The sequence below is a fragment of the Balaenoptera physalus genome, assembly GCF_965194825.1.
Source record: "Balaenoptera physalus genome assembly, chromosome: 6".
NCBI lineage: Eukaryota > Metazoa > Chordata > Mammalia > Artiodactyla > Balaenopteridae > Balaenoptera > Balaenoptera physalus.
Window position 1 is genome coordinate 54,002,473 of NC_138885.1, and position 22,628 is coordinate 54,025,100.

General features: G+C 35.0%; 1 protein-coding gene across 7 annotated transcripts in view; it reads right to left on the minus strand.

Moving 5' to 3' along the window:
- Window positions 1–22,628, minus strand: part of BAZ2B (bromodomain adjacent to zinc finger domain 2B) — a 307,588-nt gene that overhangs the window by 106,220 nt on the left and 178,740 nt on the right. For 3 of the 7 annotated variants that reach the window (XM_082464830.1, XM_082464829.1, XM_082464827.1), the window contains 3 exons: window positions 10,875–11,063; window positions 6,315–6,482; window positions 5,175–5,368 (listed from right to left, as the gene is read on the minus strand). In XM_082464830.1, the coding sequence (XP_082320956.1) occupies window positions 5,175–5,368; window positions 6,315–6,482; window positions 10,875–11,063 (551 nt within the window). The remainder of the gene's footprint in view (window positions 1–5,174; window positions 5,369–6,314; window positions 6,483–10,874; window positions 11,064–22,628) is intronic. The other 4 variants (XM_082464828.1, XM_082464833.1, XM_082464832.1 and 1 more) reach the window with 3 other exon arrangements.

Below are 22,628 nucleotides of genomic sequence, written 5' to 3' on the forward strand. Positions count from 1 at the left end.
TACTTAGGAACATTTCTATAGTGTTTGCTGGTAGATAAAATAGAGAACAAGATACAGAAAAATCAGCAATAAATTACAAAAGCAGCAAATTAGAAAAGTTGTGGCCTTAATAGAAATACAGCCTTTCATAACTACTGGGTTTGGGGAATAAAAGACAGTAATACACCTCTACAACAGGATGCCAGGTTGAAGCTGTAGTTACAGATTGCAAATCTATACTCTTTCCTTTGTGTCTTCTAAAGTTTGATTTAAATCATATAAAATACATGAGTGAGGAGAGTCACTCCTGTTATATTCTGCTTGCCATGGTACTGTGTTAACTGCTCCAAACTAGCAACTGTAATGCTTCCTCCACAGACACACCCTTCAATAAGCTAATATTTCCATCATTCCCTGACCTATCTTCTTCCCTCACAGTAAAGCAGAAAGTGAATTGGAATAAATGAAATCAAAGGATGAGAAAGACCAAAGTAGAGATTAAAGGGAAACAATAGTAATATAATAACATTAAGCCTATCATTTATTTGGCAGAGAAACCGCTCCTTCTTTGCAACCAAAATCTGCTGTGAGTTTTCTAAGCATGTATAGCAAGACTATGAAAGTCATAAGGAATCTAAACTGAAGTTATCACTTTCGGATTTAGTAGAGGCTAAGTAAGGAAGGGAATGAGGGAGCTACTGTGATTTGGCAGAAAAAAATAAACTATTTCAATGTCCAAGTAATCTGTGTAGTTTTAATTTAAAGGCAGCATGACAGATGGGTCCTACACTCCCCTAGAGTGGGTCTAGAGGTGCGGGTTCTAAAGCTTTAGGGAGCATAATATTCACCGCAGAAGTTGCTGCAACCAGCAGATTCCTGGGTCCCAATTCCAAACAAGGCACAGGGATCTGTATGAAACAAGCCCTTAACATGATTCTGATGCAGGTGGTCTTTGCAGAGCATACTCTGACAGTGTGCAAAGGGTTTGTGTTTTATAAGGTAACAAATTTAGTACCCATGTTAAAACAAAAGTAGACATGAGTAGACAAGTCCAGGTATTAGAGAAAAAGAGAAAAATGAGTTTCAATATCACCAATTTCATCTCTTTGGTCCCTATTAACGTGTGCGGGGGGTGAGGGTGGTCCTTTTGCCTTCTCACAATTAGGTAGTCTGTCTTTTTTCTGTCATTTATACATTTTAAAAATGAGTCTTCTTAGGTTCATAAAAAAATGATCAAAGGAGAGTTTATTAATAATAAACTCTACCTCCCCAACCAATCTGGGAAAGCTTTTCAGAACCCTCTCCTTGAACTTTCATTTCACTGTATATTTCTTTCTTTCAATAGCAAAACAAATACATATTCAAGGCTATTATGTACCAGGCACAGTTGCTCTAGTCTCTGGGGATACAAGGGTGTGATAAACCAACAGCAACTCTGCTCTCATGGGAACAGGGAGAAGAGAATCAACAAACAATATAAATAAGGGTTTTTGAGTGATAAATACCATGACTAAAACAGGATAATTGAGTAGACAGTGTGTGCTGGATGAAGATTTAGATATAGTTGTCAGGTAAGACTCTTCTGAGCTGAGACCCAAGTGGAGAGCAAGAGCCAGTCATGGAAATATAAAAGGGCCTTTCGAGACAGGGGAAACAGCAAAGGCAAAAGCCATGAGCTGGAAACAAGTTTGACATGTTCAAAGAATGGAAAAGTCAGCTAGACCTGCTACAGCACAGAAACCTGGGAGAGAACAGTAGGAAATAAGGCTGGAAGGACCGGCAGGGGTGAGACCACACATGGTCTTATAGGCCATGGCAAGGATTTTATTCTTGGTGGGATAGGAAACTATTAGACAGAGTGATAACATAGGATGTTCTAAAATGATAAAAAACCACTTATGTTTTTAAAAGACTGTTACGGCTGCTGCGGTAACAATAATTTGTATGGCAGCAGGAGTGGAACTTAACCTTGAATTGTCTTATTTTTTTCTCAACAGGCTGTATGTTAGTATATTTTAGTTTGTGTTGACTTACTTTAATTGCTTAATTTAAAATACTTATATTTATTCTAAATATACATGTAGACTATGTGAGGGAACTGGACTTAATCAATGATTTTCAATGAGTACTACTGAGATAAGTAACCCTGCCTCCCAGGAGGGATTACCAAAATCAGCTGAAGAACATTTTTCAAACTACACATGAAAAGGGCTGATGAAGTAATTTTTTTTTTAAGTTTTTAAAACTGAAAAACATTGGGTAAAAAAAGTATAGGATTTTCTTCTTCAGTTTCAACTCCCTTCATCTTCATTTAACAACCTACTAACACAAATTCATCCCAGACCATGAATTATCCAAAGACACTCTTCTGAAATCTTAAATTCTAGTATCCCTCACATTGATAGTCAATCTCTCTCTAGTGTTACTTCTATGTAGATGTAAATCAACACCCCTATGGTACCCGGAATTTCTTTCTTTATATCATTAAAGAGATACCTCTGCAAGTTTTTAATACCTGCTCCTGGAAATATTTTCTACTTTAAAAGCACCAATTTTGTTTAGGAATGTCAATACTGATTCCTTACTAGAACTAAGGACATGATCTGTTTCATATCCATTCCTCCAAAGTCTTGCCTTGTACCTTACGGAGGCACTAGAGGTACTAGATGTTACTAGATTTAGCACTACTTCTAAGAGGTAGGATAGCGTAAGGTTTAAAAACATGGACGCTTAACTTTTAGAAATACATATAGATATAAATATATTCCATGATACAATGTCTACGACCTGCTTCAAAGTACCATGGGAGCAAGGAATGGGTGGTGTTTTCAGACAGCGTCTGGCGTGCAGAGGAGCTGGAAGCAGTACAGAGACAGGCCTTTGGAGCTCATACTAATGGGAATGCCCTTGAAACAAATCATAAGGGAAAAGAGTAAAGAGCAGCTGAAGAGGAACAGGTGGAAAGTATGACCCTAAAACCTGTGTCCCTGGAAGGAAACAACCAAGAGTCTTTTATCACATTTGCTCGAGTGCTCAGTGGGGTGGCTTGAAGAGGAAAGAAATGTTTGTCTTGGGGCCTAAATAGAGTCCTGTCGAGTTTTTGTGATGGGTATCATTAGGCTTTGAAGCTTCACCAGATGACCTTCCCCCAGACCCTCATATGTCTTGCTATGTGCTGGAAATCATTTATCTTCTGTTGAGAGGGAATTGAAAGATCTAGAGGAAGTATTTCTATAAAATATGCTGGGCAAAAGGAAAGAAACCTTTATTTGTTTAGTTGATCTTGGAAAATATATGGAGCTCAATGCTGTCTTGAGAAAGGACAAAGAAAAATTTGATAAAATAGTTCCTTGGGGTTAAAAATGGAGCCTGGGAGGCATGTTGTTCAGATTTAAAGTTCAGATCAGCGCTATTTGCAATCAGTGACTACGCATACCTTGCGCTTGCTATGGTGGGTCACAAGCTTTTCAATTCCCTTATTATTATAGCTGAGGTAATGGAGAAAGTGGTATTACAGGATCACAAACTTTTGACTCTCTCCCCCCAGAAAAATCAGGCCCTGAAAGTGGTTTTTATAAAATGTAGACAAAAAGACATTGCTCTAGTTATTATCTTTGTTTCCGAAATGTTTGCAGTTGATGCTAAGGCTTTAACTCAGAATAAACCAAGACTTCTCTCTCAAGAAGAAGTTACCAATGGGAGCAGACCAAATTCATCGATACAGGTGCACTTACTAGAAATTCTGGATATAATGTGTTAGTTCCTGTAGCTGGAGGTATCTCAGCTTACTTGGTTGGATGAATGAAATCTGGACACAGTGGTGAACTATATTTAGTAAAGCTGAAATGTCACAGCTTCCCTGGCATGATGTGGAAGAGGAAATCCAAAGGCTTAGAGTGACCAGAATATTGCAGTGAATTTACCATGTGCAATCTGCATACCCACCCTACTCCTGATACTGCTTCTACAGCAGACAAGGTCTAGTCAGGAGGCAGAAACCACATTATCAATTTGAACAGGGAAATTTTGTCATAAAGAAGCAACAACTAGTAACAGAATATGAACTACTAAGAGGGAAAGAGACCTGTAAAGAATACCGGAATAGCCGATGTAGGGAAGAGCCACTTCCTGTACGGCTGAGGTAGAGTACTAAAATAAACTTGGAAGAGGGTCTTTCTTCTCCAACCCCTCATTCACCCAAGGCTGAGCTTCAGACTTTGTTGGAAAGGATGTGGCTGCTGCCCACTGGATGGCAGAGAAGCTCACTGAGGTATCACAGATCAAGGCTGGTACACAGGAGACACCACCTGCTGGAGTGCCAGAAAAACTTGCTGGGAATCTGCTATCAGGGGTGACAGTAAAATTAGCTAGAAAGCCAACCACTGGCATCCCAGCAAAACTCACTAAGAAGCTGCCTGCTGGGATGTCAGTGAAACTCACTAGACGGTATACACTACTGGGTCTCCTGAACACAACTGGCAGAGTAGCCGCCAGCTGGTGAGGAAGCCATCCACTGGCAGCCACAGCATAAGACCAAGAAGAAAACACTTGAACCAGGAACAGAAGCCTTTTCCTCTTCCAGTGTGTCTCCAGGACCCTCTATTGACAAGGTCTAACATAGTGCCAACTGGCAAAGGAGAAAAGGAGAATTCAGCTGGGGTTATGATGAAATATCATTGGCCATGAGATGGTAACTGTTGAAACTGAATAATGGGTACACAGGATTATTATGCTATTCTGTCTTCTGTGTATATTTGAAATTTTCCATAATGAAAAGTTTTTTGTTTTTGTTTTCCTAAAGCATGGGCTCTGGAGTCAACCTGCCTGACTTTGAATCCTGAACACTTAATGGCCAACTATCTGGGGGCTCTTTTTCCCAGTTTATAATAATAGTACCTACCTCAGTAGGGGTATAAGGAGGGTTGAAATAGATATTATATGCAAAGCAATTACAGCAGAACTGGCCTGTGTTAAGTTCTCAATAAATCTTATCTATGACTACTATTTGTATTATTTATACTGGTGCTGACAGTTTTAATTTTTTAGATGCATAGTACTAAAACCACCCCACAAAAACGAATATCTATAAAAATAGTTGATAATTCATAAAAAGTTATTCCATAGATTCAGGTGGTTTGATCTTTAGAATACTTACATCGATCTGTTATATATTTGTGCCTCAAAGAACAACTTACCTTATCTTTGATTTTGTCAGCTCTAGCATCCAAAGGCTGGGTTTTGTTTTGTTCCTGACTACATTTTCGATTTCCTCCACCTGAGCTTATACTTTTAGTTTGTCCCACAGAACTTGAAGCAGTAGTGGATAGTACAGATGTGTTGATACCAGATACAGACGATGTATTGTTTCCATTCATTGACCCATTTACACCTTGAAAGTAAAAATAAATATGTTTATGCAAGAGAATGTTATTCAGCCATAAAAAGGAAAGAAGTAATGACATATGCCACAATGTGGATGACTCTTGAAAACATTATGCTAAGTGAAAGAAGCCAGACACAAATTGTATGATTCCATCTATATGAGATATTCACAGCAGGTAAATCTATAGAGATAGAGTGCAAGCTAGTGGTTGCCAGGGACTGGGAGAGGGAATAATGGGGAGAAACTGGTTAACGGGTATGAAGTTTCCTTTTGGGGTGATGAAAAGGTTTTGAAACTAGATAGAGGTGGTGGTTGTACAACACCATGAATGCATTACATGTCACTGGATTGTTCAGTTTAAAACGGTTAAATTTACATTTATGTGAATTTCACTGCAATTAAAAAATTTTTAGAAAGATAATTAAATGCGAGTATTCCCCGTTTCGGAGCAAACTCCGCAAACACTTACTTAAGTGAAAAGAAAGGTAATAATAAACCATCTAAAGTGCTATTATAATTTGCAAATGTATTCTAACAACAGTTATCAACTATGAAATATTAATGACAATTTAAAAGAAAAAAGGCATACTAACACATTAGTTTTAATTAATTTAATGCTTAATTACAGAAAAAGTAATATATTTTACTGAGTGAACATGAAGGAGGTAATGAGATACAGAGGAAAAAGCAGCGGAGTTGGGAGTTAGAAAACCTGGGTTAAATTCTGCTATGCAATGTCAACATGTAAACTGTACTTCCCTGAATAACTTATTTAACCTTAGCTGCAAAATGACAATGCTTCCAATCTCAAAGAGTTATTATAAGGATTAAGCAAGACAATGTGAAAGTGCCTAGCACAATGCCCCACAATTGTTACTAAATCTGAACCCTATTAAAAATAGGTATTGAAATGGAAGATTTGTAGTACTTCACTTAAAGTTAACATGGATACCTTTTTCAGGACCATTTCGATGACTTTTTCCCGAAGCCCTTGAATGGAATGAAGAAGAATCATGATTCTGGGCTGGAGGAGCAAACAGTGGTGGAATTCCCAGTAATGGTGGAAAGAAGGTTGCCCCTGCACGCGTGTGAACATCCGTTGTTCGCCACCATTCTGCACCTCAAAGCCAAACACCAAACAAGCAAAAATATTTGAATTAACTTTCTAGCCGATTTCACAGTGCTTTTTATATTTTATTCCTGAAAAAAATTTCCAGTTTCATCTTGGAACAGAATTGCTGAATTACACAAAGTTCTGATCATCTTTCTAATTATAAGACAGCTGATTAGAAGTTATACACTCATCATTCTGCTCATTAAGACAGTATCCAAGGATCTTCACTTAGCAGCTTCCTTGAGTTCAAATTTATGAAGAACAAAAGTAGTCTATGGTTTTAAAAATAAAATGGGAAACCTGGAATATTAAAGAACTATTTGACTCTTTGATGACTTACATCATAATTTTTCTAAATTAGTAAAGAAACAGAATATTTAAGACTATTTTAAGCTACTATAAAACCTTAGAATTTAAGGTTATCATCTACAACTTATGTTAAGAATTTCCTTAAATTACATATAATATAAAGCTGGCTTTGATAAATCAGGTGGTTTAAATAATAATACAAAGACCACTGTCATCCAGCATATCTCAAATGCATTTATGGAAGAAAACATCCTATACCCAGACAAAACAATAGAGATAGCAAAATCAGTAAGCCTTTTTTTTTGGGGGGGGGGGGGGGAGTCTAAACAACGAAAAGTGCTTCAAAGAAGATTTTTAAAACAAGTTAAGTCACATTAAAATATAAAAGATTTATAAAGTTTCTCCCCTTAAAGTTAATGAAGAAAGCCTGAATTTTATTTATACTTCCTCTCATAAATTACAGACAACAATGTTTTATCAATGTAAAATGACTAAATGGTAGAAAATCATCAAATGCAATTTAGATATTCAAACAGTGGCTTTTAGTTAAAACTTTTAGAAAAGGAGGGAAGACAAATTTTATAGAATACATTATTTAGGGAAGGGTGAAGATTAAGAAGAAATTTGAAATAACCTAATGGACAGTCTTGTATTGCCCCATGTAAAATCTCAGAAAGAATATTTTCCAATTGGCTAACCAGCTAGATTACCAAATCAGTTATTACCTTTCAGGCTAATCTTCCAAGAGATATAGGATACTTTTCATTGACTTGATAACCACGAAAAAATTAGAGGAAAAACCCCAATAATATACTATGGGAAAAATTCAATATTGTCAGTGTACTACATTATATGATCTTTAAAGCTTTTCTAGGAATATCTCTTTATTAAAAATAGGATGTTAAGTGATGTTCACCTTCATTAGCTAAAGACAAAAGTTTAGCTTAAAAAAAAGTGAAATGTTCATGGTAACTGACATTCTGAAAGGTCTAAAAAACAGTATAAGCAGAATACTGCAAAAGCTATTCTTCTGCACTGCAGGAAGGCACTGCTAGTCAAATGACACCAATGTATATTCAGCAGTGGCTGAATGATGGGAACTGAACCAAGAATAACTATACAAAACCATAAATCATTTATCTACTGTTTAGATGAAAGAACTGCATGTAGATAGGAAGAAAAACTATGTATTTGGGGCTTGTATCAGCGCAGCTGGAATCTGTTGTTATTTATAGGTTTGAAAACTAGGTCCTACATAGCTGATAAAAAAGGAAATTTCAGTTTCCTGAAATATTCATATTATTTAAAATAGAGTCTATAATTAAAGCATTACAGTTGAACATTCAGACTTTGTAAACAACCAACAAATCGGCAGTCAAAGTGTAATAAGACTCAAATATTTTAGACATAATCAAACTCAGAAAAAACATAAAAATGTACTTAGAATGTCAATGGTAAATAAGCACACAATAGGGATCAGAAAAAAAACACAACTGGAAAACGTGTACGTTATAAATAAGGTGACACCATGAGTAAAAATACAAGCAAATAAGATAAATTAAATAAAAAGATGAAAACGGTAGCACTTCTGATCACAAGCTTCACAAATGTCTAATACTTCATGGGAAATAACAGAATTTTTGTTAAATGATGAGCTTATTTCTCTTCCAAATTTAAGAAAATAAAAAAAATTTAGTCACTCACAAACTAGCTTGTTGATAAAATGAAATATACAAAATAAGAATCACATAAACCAGCACATGATGAATTTCTAAATGTATTCAAGGGCAGTAACTGCATGGTAACAACATTAATCATATTCAACTGAAAGATTCTAATATTTCAGAGGATATACTGAATCTCAATTTGAACCTAGAAGACAGCAGAATTTAAAAATCTTTCATACCTGATAGAGCCAGATACTTCATGAAAATTCACGGTAATATAAAAATATAATGATTAAAAACTGTAAATGTTTTAAAAGAACTTACCGTGAAATACTATTTCAATATAAAAAACTTTACTATACTAATATCCATTAAGTGATTTGCATGTGTTGATTTAGTTATCTGAAATGCAGACAAATTTAGAAGTGGATAATATTTAAAAATAAACTATTTCTCATTTAAAATTCCTAGTAATTTCTTCCTGTGTGTCTTCATTTATTTAGTAGGTGATTTAAAAACTTTGGCATTTTGGTTACCCTTTTGAATAAAACTAATTATAGAAAATTTAAATTTAAGTTATACAAAATGTACAACTTAAACAAATGAGGCCTCTAAAACAAGGCATAGTCTCTGTTCACTTGGCAAAAAAGTATGCTTATACAGGCATACTTTTACCACTAAAGACTCTGTCTTGTAATTGTCTGTTTATCTATCTCCTAAAAACTATAAGCAATGTAACACATACTATGTTAGTATATTCCTCAGTGCTTGGCCTACTGCAAAGAACATAGTAGATGCTCTTATAGCATAGTAGATGCTATAATAAATGAATGGGTGAATAGGTTATGTAGGCGAGGGAAGTTATCAAATTTTTTACTATACAGTGGAAGTATCAACATTATTGAAGTTGAGATAAGTAACTCTTTACACCTTTTAACCATGTTTTCAGTGCAGAAGATATTTGATTTTAATTATACAATAATTACATTGTGGTTTAGAAATGCTCAAAAGTAATTAATACTTTATATATCAAACTATATCAAATATAATAAACTATGATAAAACAATTTTAAAAATTTAAGGTACTAGCAACTATCTATATTACAATTATCTATTTTAATTTTTTATTCAGCAATCCTATATTTCAGCAAATACCTATTGAGTACTCATCTTGCTAAGCAACCATGCTCAAAACTGACTGAAATAAATTCCTATTAGTATTTTTAAAGCAAACGTCAAGACTTAGTTTAAGACTTTGTTTTAACTTTCTAGCCACATTACTATCTCCTCTCTGAATTAAAGAAATAATATGACTCAAGAAATAGTACTTGAAATATATACTTAACCATCTTTCCATTCTACATATATAATTCAAACAGGGTACTTGTTTCCTTTTAAAGAAACACTTGGCAAGAGAAAAAACAATGATGGCTACCAATTACGTACTAATTAGGTGTGCTAACCACTGCATTCAGCACTGAACATGGCTTATCTCCTTTAATCTTCACAAGAATCCTAAGAGGCAGATACTATTATTGTTATTGTTATTGTTATTCTCATTTTTCAGATGAGAAAACTGAGGCTGAGAGGTCAGGTTACTTGTTCAATCAAGGTCGCACAGCTAAAAGGTAACAAAGCCAGATTTAAATTCAGATCTATTTGTCTCTGAATTATGCTCTAATTTTTAAACTACTTTCTGTAACAGTAAATCATGCATCCTTAACTAAAATTTATTAAGGTAAAGTTAGTCACTGGAAACACATTAAAGTTTAGACTTTCAAAATAATATAACAAGAGAAATTACAGCATGTTTGTCTAAGTTAAGCTTTAATTGGTGTCTTACTGAACTCCTGAATCCTCTAATCTGTAGAATTTGGGATAATTCTGGTCTTCCTGCCACGCAAGTGGTGCAAATCTATGGTTGTTTTAATGAAATATGAAAAAAATAGAAATTTAAGAGCCAAGCTCATCTTACTTATAAATGCAGAGAAATGAGAACTCAAAATAAAAGTATATTCATTATAAGAACAGGACTCTAGTTTTCCACTGTAAGTTAAATATTTTTTTAAAAAATCAAATAAAGCTGAGAATAATTAATCAAACTCTATACTTCCTATACATATACTTTTCTACTTCAGTAAAAAGCATGAGAAAAACCTGGCCTAATTACTCACTTTTGTGGCAGATGCCTATTTTTCTAGCTTAACACTTGAATACCTAGTCAGTTGTGCTGCCACCTAGCACACATAGTGTGTTTTATTTTTTTGCACAGGATAAAAAGGACTGAGTTAATTCTTGCACAAGAGCTTTAATATACCAGGCATAATACTATTCTTTTTGTTCAAGTTAATTACCAAACTACTGCTTGAACATTTTCAAGCTTTCCTCCTTTCCTTGAACACTGTTTGTAACAGATGTTTACCTGGAAAAGACGCTAGTTGGGGATGTGCAGCTAAGGCTGTGGGTGTACCAAGTGTCCCCAAACCACCAAATTCTGAATGCCCTGAGCTGGCTGAATGCAGACCAAAGACTGGGTAGCTGACCACTGGGAAGGCACTCGACACTGTGGACAGGTTAAACAGGTGATCCCCAGCTGCTCTGAATAAATGTCCTGGGAGGGAAAAAAACACACTTAAAGTTGTACTAGAAAAACAGATGAGATTTATCTGATTTCAGCGTTCATAGTGGGTTAAAGTTTATAATAGTTTATCTATTAAATTTTTATTATACCTTTTTTCTTTTGCATTTCTGTTCTTCAAACCGTGCAGAATGTTTCTAGAGACATGAAAGTACTCTAAAAGTAATTAAAACGAATGGTATAACCTTATTTACTTTGAATTTTGAGATTTGAGAACGATGCTTTAAGTACATAATTTTCACTAATTGTAAAGTTTGACCTGCCGAAGTGAGGCAAACTTGCCGCTAATACATGCACATTAATATGTTATCAAAATTTTTTACTCATAAGAAGGAAGATAAAAACATCTAATTAATACGAAGTTGAAAATCAATAAAATAAATCCAGAATCTGTCACCAATTCATTACTCAAACTGTCATACACTCTAGGCAAAGAGTTCCTAGTTTCCATGTGCCAGAATTGAAGCTATGGTCTCCATCCAACATCTTTTAGGTGAGGAGAGTTGATACCAAAAATGGATTATATTCTAGCCTGATAAGGCAATATATCCGACAGCATAAAGATTTAATAAATAAACTTACTAATTTATTTCTAAATGCATCCGAGGGTGGTTATCAATATAAAAATCATTTTTAAACATTGTGATAGAAAGTTCATATTCAATCCAAATGTGTGGTTTTTCAATCTCTACGTTTACTCTAAAGAGAATCTAGTACTAAGTGTCATAACCCCAAGTTGCAGTGTTATACCATCAAAAACACAACTTATTTTTCATAGTTTGTAGGGATTTGGCAGAAGATTTGTTAATACTTGGAAATCTTCCTTTTACTTCCGGGAAATAATTAAGTTTCCCTGGCTTGATACTGTGAAAACAGAATATCAAAACCCACACTCCAGGCTATCTTAAGAATTTACTGCATGAAAGCTATGGTGCTCTGTGTTAAAATAAATATAAGGCTTCTGTATTATCCTGTTTATATCAGACCTGACTATGCACTGCAATATAGTTTCAATACAATATGTTTGAAGTAAATTAAAAAATACAACTTAAAAATAAGTATATTTTTTGCTATCATTTAGTTATCAACAAAATCCCTCCTCTTTGCTTTTTTATTCGCTGAAAACTAAGAGGAAGTCATCAAAGAGGTCACGGTGTACTCTCATTGACTAATATAAGCCCTATATTCTTTACTGAAATAACACTATATTTTTCATTGAAGTAGTAAGATTTAAATAGATTGTATCAAGTATATCTTACATTAGCCTACAAGGTAAAAAGTTCTAATTGAGGGTTGAGGTCCCACTATAACAAAGCAATAAGTAGATCTCATAGGGAAGATCCTCAAAGTGCCTTTACAAGGAAGGCTCACAAAGAAACTGAGGGAGGAGAACAAGGGAAGGATTCAAACTTGGGTACATTTTCTAAGTCAGTCAATCTTAGTTTTTGTTCATCAAAGCCTAAACAGAAAATCTGTGAATTTGGTACTTTTGTGTAATCAGAGTTCTGGACTGCAATTAGCACTGAAGTTAAGTCAAAACAAAATAGGGCATGCTACTGGAAGAAAGGAGGTTACTCAAATATCACTATTTTTAAGACTAGTGCTATGGCACCAGAAAGATTGTGTAAATTTTTTTTTGGGGGGGGGGGAGGAAAAATTCTCAAAAACCCAGCTAGTTTCTCTAAAAAAATGAGCCTGTAACATTAAGAGCCATTGTTTATTTTCACATGTGATTGCCTATAAAATCCCCGATTCTCACTAATCAATTCAACTTCCTGAATGACATGTCCTTAATCAAATGTTTTATTTATAAACATACTATGATCTGTTACATTTCCTTCTATATCAGTTTTCTTGATAAGCAAGTTGAGCTAAACATTCAGTTTGTGAATTTTAGAATCATTTTTCATTTATATTTTATAAAATAAAAATTCTTAAATTATATTTGTCAACTATATATATGTAGCAGTGACTTAATACAAAAAGTTTTGTGAGGGAAGCGCAAAACTACACAAAATATTATAAAAATTCAGAACACATTAAAATTATAAAGGGTCAGAAACTGATAGAAATACTTCTAGTAAGCAGCATTCTTAAATGTATAGTTAAAACATTAATTTTCTAATTGTGAAGAAATAAATGAGCTTAAACCTTGGAGTCTCATGAACAGAAAACATGAGTAATACCTAAATGAAGTTGTCACTCTTGCAGCAATAATTAAGAATCGATCTTACACAATTTGATAATTTAAAAAGTTCTTTTTTTAACTCTAAAAAGAGTGATATCTAGAAAGAGCTGAATATAAAATTTCAACAAAATATGAGCTTTATTCACCATAGATTCAAACTGGGGAAAAAAATATAGTCTTGTTCACAGAGTTATATCTATGCCTGGCAAAACTATGAAGAAGCTACCTTACTCTATTTTCTTATTCTTTCTTATAAAACTTTTGAAGATAATTAAAGCATAGAAAGTACTCGAGTGACAACAGAATCGATAGGGCCTATTCCTTGTTGGTAAGAAAAGGTTCACGTCTGTATTTAGTAAAGAATATCAGGCCCACATTACAGTGATGACAATGATACCATGCATTATTAAAAACACACAGAGATTTTCTTTGCTTTACATGGATAAAGTTATACAACAGAAGGGAAATAATTTCACATTACATTTAATAATCTTTACTAAATTTTGCCTTTATAGCAAGAATATAGAAGTCAGTGATACAGAAAAGTGTATCTTTCTCATTAAAAGGCTCTGTAATACTACATATAATTTTAGTATTGTTTTTGCCACTGCCTTTAAAAAAAAGCCAGCTACTAATTCTATGTAAAAACCTTCCAGAATTATTCTGTTCTTTATTCAACAGTTTCCGTAATTCAGACATTTCATGAACATATCTATTAAGCACCAGGTGCTACGTTTAGTAATTAGCATACAAGGATGAATAAGACATAATCCCTAGCCTTAAGGAACTCAATGGTTTGAACGTAATTGAAATAGTATAAGACTGTTTTTCATACCACAATGTATAAAACAAGTTAGTTAATATTTTAATATTATAAACTGGTACCGTCACATAAAGGACTCAGTAACAGATCCCAAATACCTAAAACAGTGTCTTGTACATAGTAGATATACAATAAATATCTGTTGAGTGAATTGATTACTCATTAAGAGCAGAAGAGGCACATCCATGGGATTGATTCCAAAGGGCTTCATCAGAACAGGAAGTTGTCCTGAATTTTCATTTAAACTTGCAAGGATGCTTCTTACTAGTTTCCTTTTGCCTTACATGTCACCAACCCTGAGTCCTAATTTTTTTTTTTTTAAATTACCACTTGGCCTTTTATTTCTCCTTGATTCCATTTAGGCCACATGTTGGATTTGATCACATAAAATTCTACCACCTCCAAGATCTTAAATTCTTAAATTTTACTCTAACCACGGTTTCCACATTTCCATTTCCTTATTTCTCAGCATGACCGTTGGTCTCTCTCAATCTTCTACCACTCCCTTGACCCTATCTATCTCCTTCCCTCTCAATCCCATCTCAACATCTCTCCTTCTTAACCTTGAAAGAAAATTCTTACACTTGTATGTCTACTTCCTCCTCACTTCTCAGAATCTTTAATAGCTGTGCCAAGTCCAAGCCTCCCTTCCATTTTGCCTGTAAAGGAACTTAAGTTTTCCTAACCACTAGATTCCATTAATCTTTGCCCTTCTCATTTTTAACCTGTCTCTATAAATCTGGCATTGTTGATTACCTCTTCCTTATTAAAACCCATGTTTACCCTTAAGCTCTGGGTCATGGAACTATTTTGATGTTCTTCTTAACTATATTTTCCCATAATACTACTGTCTACTTTATTGGGTTTTCTTTTTTCTAAATATAAGATTCTTAAAGATTTTGTCCAACTGTCTCTTTTTTCCTCTTTATGCTTTCTTCCTCAGTCATTTCATGGGCTTCCACTATTTTAACTATCACTTCTATGCACATGAATTCTAAACTAGGATTTTAGCTCCCTGAGAGCAAAACTGAATCTCATTCATCTCAGTAATCCCCAATACCTGGCATAATCTGAAATATAACAGGTGCTTAATGAATGTTTCCCACTGCTGTATTTTTGGTCACATTATTTCTTCTTCTTCAGACCCTCCATGCTTATATAACATGCTCTTTGACTTCTTTTGCCTTTTATAACCTTAACTATCCTTTCATAATCATCTCAAAAAAATATTGCCCAAGAAGTATTCCTGAATCTCCCAGACAGGTATGTTTTGGACCTCCTTTGAACATTCATGATTATTCACAATCTTTCATCATACCATTACTAGGGTGTAAGATTATAAAGGAAAGAATCATTTCTTAATCATTTTTACTCTGTACAACACTGCATAAAGCAAATTGTTAGCAGTTGCAGGGATAATACTTCATAACACCTGCTGTGGATAACTCTAAAATGGTAGTTTTCAATTCTTTGTTTCTCTCTTCCTTCAAAAAGCTAAAATAACCAGGAGTCATTCTTTAAGTGATAAAAATATATCTCACTTTTTTTTCTCTGTTCCAATTATAAAAAGCATTCACAATGTTACTAAAAGCTCTTTGGGTAATTAGAAGCTAATTTAATGACACCTATGTTGTGGCTTTAATCTTGTTAGACAGCAGAGGGTGCTGTTTTGATTACACCCTTTGGTTTCATTGCCAGGACAACGCCCTTCCCCTTCTCCAACTGTCTTGAAACTTCAAGCTACTGTTCACAAGGGGATTTTTGATCACAGACTGGAGATGACTCAGTGAACTCTACAACTACATTTAAAACAAAGCATACTCTGTATTAACAAAAGAGCAGAATATCTTCTTATAGGAAACAAAAGACAACACAAGCCAAACCGGCTCTATTAGATTTATGACTACAAAAATAAAATTATTTGGATATTAGCATGCCCTACTTTTGGAGAGGTAACTTTTTTCTACATTAATACACCTAGTATCAGAAGATCCTCCCAAATAAAAACCTGTTATGATTAAAACTCTTCAATTTTGCTCAAACAGCACATTTGCAAACTGATAAATTACATCATAAAATGAAAATAGTTTTAGAATACCATAATTATTCTTTTTTACAGATATTAACATTCAAGCATACTTTGAACATTATAAACGCAACTTTTATTAGTTTCCATTTTAACTGACAGGTAACAATGTGCATGTACTGCATAATGAAAATATATGTCTGTAATGCCTAAATCCTCAACTTACGTTATAATAAGCTGACTACTTTTTAGCAGAGCTTTTCAGATTGTACTAGCCAATCTATACATAAGTGATTAAAAGCAGTTACACAAAATGCCAGTGTCTCAGTAGCAACGCACGGTAACTGCAAGTGTCTCTATTAATATTAACGAACGTCACGCAATGACACAATAAGGGTTGCCTCCCCAACAAAAACAAAATAATATAAATACTGTACTAATGTCTTGAACCTACACTACCAGTGGACAAATCTCCTACCAATCAGGAAAAGTCCAAATAGCAAATTAAAACAAAATGATTATAAGGAATAAGTATCCTAAAGCATCTAATCTTTTTTAAAAAATCAAGGAGACTGCTTACTATGATAGAATTCTACCTATGCTGCTTTTTGTGTGCTAAAAATGTCTTTACTTTTTCACTGCTACACAAACTTGTTGCAACATGTCTTCTAACTCTTATCTCTAGTTCTTTAAACTGTTAGCACATTTTACAGCATTGCAAAATCAGCCTCTAGTATACAACCTGCAAAGTATGGTTAATCATCAAAAATGGTAGCACATTCAAATACAGGTTACAAGAGTACTTTAACACTAGTAATAACTGAGTGTAATAAACAAAGTGAAATTACCATAAATTAAAGAAATGCTCAAATTATTGGCCCATATATTAAAATTCTTAAACATATTAATGTTTAAATATTCTGAAACTCACAATGTACAAATTCTACAAACTTGAACTTTGATTAAAGAACAAACAGAAAGAATTCTATAGCTAATGGTGACAAAATATTTCCCCTCAATAATCTTCATTTCATTCCTTTATTCTCATAACATTTTTAGTAGTTAACCTTTACATTTTAACATTAAAAAAGCATGGTATGGAAATAAAGTCTTTCTTTTTATTTTTAAGTATTTGCTTTCAGATTGTTTCAGACTTACAAGAGTTGCAAAAATAGTACAGAGTTCCAACTTCCCCTATGTTAACATCTTATATGATAAAAAATAATTTTCAAAGCCAAGAAGTTAACCCTGATTAATTAACTAAAATAAAGAATTTATTCAGATCTCATTAGTTTTTCCACTAGTGTCATTTTCCTGTGCTAAGATCCAATCTAGGATCTCACATTGCATTTAGTTACTGTGTCTCCTTAATTTTCTCCAATTTGTGACAGTTCCTCAGTCTTGTCTTTCATGACCTTGATACATTAAAGAGTACTAGTCAGGTAGTTTGTAGAATGCATCTCAACGTGGGTTTGTCTGATGTTTTCTCATGGTTAGAAGAGGTTAAACATGATTGGGAAGAGTACCCAATGTGTCCTTCTCAGCACAAAATATCTGGGGTCTGTGATGCTGCTATGTGGTGCTGGTGATATTAACTTTGATCACTCGGTTAAGTTAGTATCTGCCAGGATTCAATATAAAGTTACTAATTTCCTTTCAAACAGTCTTTTCATTAGAAAAAAAAAATCATTAAAAGTCTAGGTAGCCTTGGGAACAAAATCTACTACTCTATGTAACACTGAACATGGTGAACAAGATTTTGATTCAGTTCAGCCAATGATGTATCAATCTTCAGGCAAATGACTATTCTTCAAAGATAGGAGCAGCTGCTCTTTTGTAAAAAAGCATTTTTGTTATACCTAATGAAAGAATTTAGAGTTCACAGATTAAAATACTAAAATTACACTATATTTTATATATATTTCTATATTCAAATATAGATGTACTTTATTTTTATAATGAAATATAAAAAATAACAGTGAAAACAATCTAATTCTAAAATCTTATTTTACTTACGTTTCAATAAAGAAGTCTTAGTTTGCCCATAATGAACAAAAATTACTAAAACCAACTTTGAAAAACACACATCTTTCACTGCTACATAAACTTGTTGCAACATGTCTTTAAACTCTTTTCTCTAGTTCTTTAAACTATCAGCATATTTTTACAGCACTGCAAAATCAGCCTCTAGTATACAACCTGCAAAGTACAGCTAATCATCAAAAATGGCAGTGCATTAAAATGTGCATTAAAATAAAAGTCATATATTAATTTGCTGGGGCTGCCATAACACAGTACCACAAACTGGGTGACTTAGAACAACAGAAATTTATTGGCTCAGTTCTGGAGGCTACAAAAGTCTGAAAGCAGGGTGTGGGCAAGGCCATGCTCCCTCTGAAGGTACTAAGGAAGGATCTGTTCCATTCTTCTCTCCTAACTTTTGGTAACCTCAGGCATTTTTCCTATGTCTTCACATGGGCTTCTTTCTGTACACATCCTCTGTGTCTAAATTCCCCCATTTTAATAAGGATACCAGTCATTTTGGTTTAAAGCCCACCCTAATAACCTCATTTTAACTTGATTACCTCTTTTAAGGACCCAATTTCCAAATAGGTCACATTCTGAGGAACCAGGGATTAAGACTTCAACATATTTTTTGGGGGAGGAAGAAACAATTTTATTCATAACCCTAGGTTCATTTTTAAGATTACTTAATTGATTTGAAGGCATTACCTTTCTTTAGTAATTTACCTGTAAAATTCTAATTAAAACTCTGAAGTTCTACTCATGAAAGTTAGGTAAGGACTTCCCTAGTGGCGAGTGGTTAAGAATCCACCTGCCAATGCAGGGGACACGGGTTCAAGCCCTGGTCCGGGAAGATCCCACATGCGGCGAAGCAACTAAGCCCGTGCACCACAACTACTGAGCCTGCACTCTAGAGCCTGTGAGCCACAACTACTGAACCTGCATGCCACAACTATGGAAGCCCACGCTCCTACAGCCTGTGCTCTGCAATGAGAGAAGCCACTGCCATGAGAATCGCACGCATCACAAGGAAGAGTAGCCCCCGCTCGCCACAACTAGAGAAAGCCCGCACACAGCAACGAAGACCCAAAGAAGCCATAAATAAATAAATAAATAAATTTTTTTAAAAGTTAGGTAAAATATATTTCAAAAATACCTGGTGCCTTGTGATCAAACCCTTCATTAAATAAATCTACTGAAAGGGAAAAAAAAGCTAGACAGTTGAACATTCCAGGGCCTTTATTTGTGACTTACAGATATCTAGAATACAGACAACTAAAAAACAATTATTGTTGTAATAGTTCATACTATAATATAAATACTCAAAGAGACTAAAACTTTGGCTTTATATCCAAACCCTCAAGAATAAGCCTCTCTCATTCTCTTGACGATTCTCTATTGACTGTAAACGTAAGCTCCATCTTTTAAATAAGAAGTTCTAATTAATAACTTTGGATTTTCAGGGTTTATTTATTCAATGCCTCATCAGTAAGGTCTGATCTTTTAAGATTCTTTACCCTGTGGCTTATAATGCCCATCTCCAACTAAAATCTGCAGTTATTTGGTATTACCAGAGCAAAGCATAATACAGCCTAGAAAACTTATTAATTAGAGTAAATTTATCATTTAATTTGCAAGTCCTATTCCTGCAAGTTCACCTCTCCTTCCCTCCCTTTCTTCAACAATTGTTTCTTGAGCATATATTTTGTGCCAGGCACTGACTGGATACATATCAATAAAAAAACCGTATGGTCCCTGCCTGTTAAATGTAGAAAAAGGGACAAATAAGTAAAACAACACCAAATCTATAATTATAAACTGTGAAGAGTACTATGGAGGAAATTACTAGGTGCAAAAACAGGTAATAGTAGAGCAATTACCTAGACGCTATGAACAGAGGAGACTTCTCTAATTAATGTCTCAGAACACTTAACCTGAGACAAAGCATGAAAATCAGCCTTATGCAGTTCCTCTAAGACAAAGAGAGAACATGGTTGAGACCCTGAGTTGGGCTTCGATCACAGAGGGTATATCAGTTAGGTTGAAAAGTACAAAACATCCAACTCAGAATGGCTAAGTGAAAGGTAAACGTGTTGATTCACATAACATAAAAGCATTGGGAAAAGGCACACTTCAGATAAAGAAGGTTGGCTGAAAGCTTACTGGGACAATTTCTCTTTCGTCTCTTGGCTCTACTTCCTCAGATAGGCCCTTCCTTTTAGGTTTGTGGGACAAAAGGGTATCCTCCCTCACCAGTCCCAGTAAAAATCCCAGAACGGAAACTCTTTGCCTTTGATTAGTCTCATGTGCCTTCCTTAACCAATCACTTAACCATCATTGTGTGGGAAATATGATGTTTGGATTGGCTAGATTGTGTCACATGTCACCCCTGGACTCTCAGGTGAAAATTTTTTTAAAAAAGAAAGTGATTCATTTTGCAGGGGACAACTTCAGGTAATGGTGGAGTAGTAGTGAAGTGGTCACACAAATCACCCACAGAAAATAATTATAAAAATGTGATTTAAAACAACAAGGGACTTCCCTGGTGGTCCAGTGGTTAAGACTCCACGCCCTCAATGCAGGGGCCCCGGGGGTTCGATCCCTGGTCAGGGAACTAGATCCCACATGCCGCAACTAAGACCCCGCACGTAGCAACTAAAAGATCCCGCATGCCACAACTAAGAACTGGTGTAGCCAAATAAATAAATAAATATCAAAAAACAACAACAACAAAACTAAAGATACTGCAAAGCATCCAAAAGCAGAGAAAAGCCAGGGGAAAGTTTAATCTGGAAAAAATGGTAACAAGAAGGGGTGAGAAGTGTGACTTTGTGGCTTTCTGGTCTGATACTGCTGTCTAAACCTCACAGCTATAACTACAGAAAACAGTGGAAGATGAAACAGCAGGCTTATCAACTAAAGGTGCCAGAGGTCAGACTCCAGGGCTAAGAAAACATCAGGAAATCAGGAAATTTAAAGGGGAAATCTTGGCAGTGATCAAACCACAGAAAGGAGACTCAAATTCAGAGATTAAACTTTCCAAGGGCCTAGCTAAAAGTACACCGTGCATGGGGCACCACAAAATAGCCAGGAGAGAACGTACAGAAAGACAGAGCTACACACAGCAGATCTGTTCAATTTGATGTATTCCTTAATTGAGTGCATACCTTCACCACGATTAGCTTAGACAGCAGAAAGCCTGAAGTGTCAGAGAACAGAGTCGAAAGCTGGCAGAGCAGCTGGAAATCAAGGGGTAATCTTAGGAGCAAGGAAACCACAAAGAGAAAGAGATGCATCTCTGCTACGTAGTTGGCTGACCCAACAACTTTTACAGGCACAGAGGAGACCCACAGGGGGCCAGTCTGCAAAAGTGGCAGTGGGAAGCCAAAAAACAGAGCACATATCATTAGTATGTTTTTTGACCACAATAAAACTAAAATGGACATCAATTGAAACATTTAACATTTAAATGTTAAATTACTGACTTTTAAACAACCCATCAGTCAAAGAAGAATTCACAAAGGAAAATAGAAAATATTTTAACCAGAATGATAATGAAATGAAAACATATCAAAATTTGTGGGATGCGGCTATAGTTGTATTTAAAAGGGAAATTCATAGCATTAAATGCATATATAAGAAAAGGAGAAAGGTCTAATATAAACGATCTAAGTTTTCTCTTCAAGAAATTAGGAGAAAAGATGAGGAAATCCCACCCATGGAAAAACAGAAGGAAATAATAAAGGGCAGAAATCAATGAAACAGAAAACAGAATATCGGGAAAAAAAAAATCAATGAAACCAAAATCTAGTTTGTCAAAAAGATTAATAAAATTGATAAAAGCTCTAGTCACAAAGGAAAAAAGAGCACAAATTATTAATATCAATAATGAAAGAGAAGATAACATTACAAATCCTACAGACATTCAAAGGATAAGGTACTATTTTTTTAATTAATTAATTAATTCATTAATATTTTGGCTGCATTGGGTCTTCACTGCTGCGTGTGGGCTTTCTCTAGTTGCGGCGAGCAGGAGCCACTCTCTGTTGTGGTGCGTGGGCTTCTCATTGCGGTGGCTTCTGTTGTTGCGGAGTATGGGCTCTAGGTGCATGGGCTTCAGTAGTTGTGACACGTGGGCTCAGTAGTGTGGCTCGTGGGTTCTAGAGTACAGGCTCAGTAGTTGTGGTGCACAGGCTTAGTTGCTCTTCGGCATGTGGGATCTTCCCGGACCAGGGCTCGAACCCATGTCCCCTGCATTGGCAGGTGGATTCTTAACCACTGTGCCACCAGGGAAGTCCCAGGATAAGGTACTATTTGGAACAACTCTGTACCTGTAAATTCAACAACTTAGAGGAAATGGACAAACTCCTTGAAAGACATCACTAACAAAGCTCACTCATAAAGAAAAAGATAACCTGAATAGTTTTATACTTCTACTTTAAAAGTTGAACTCCTGGGAATTCCCTGGTGGTCCAG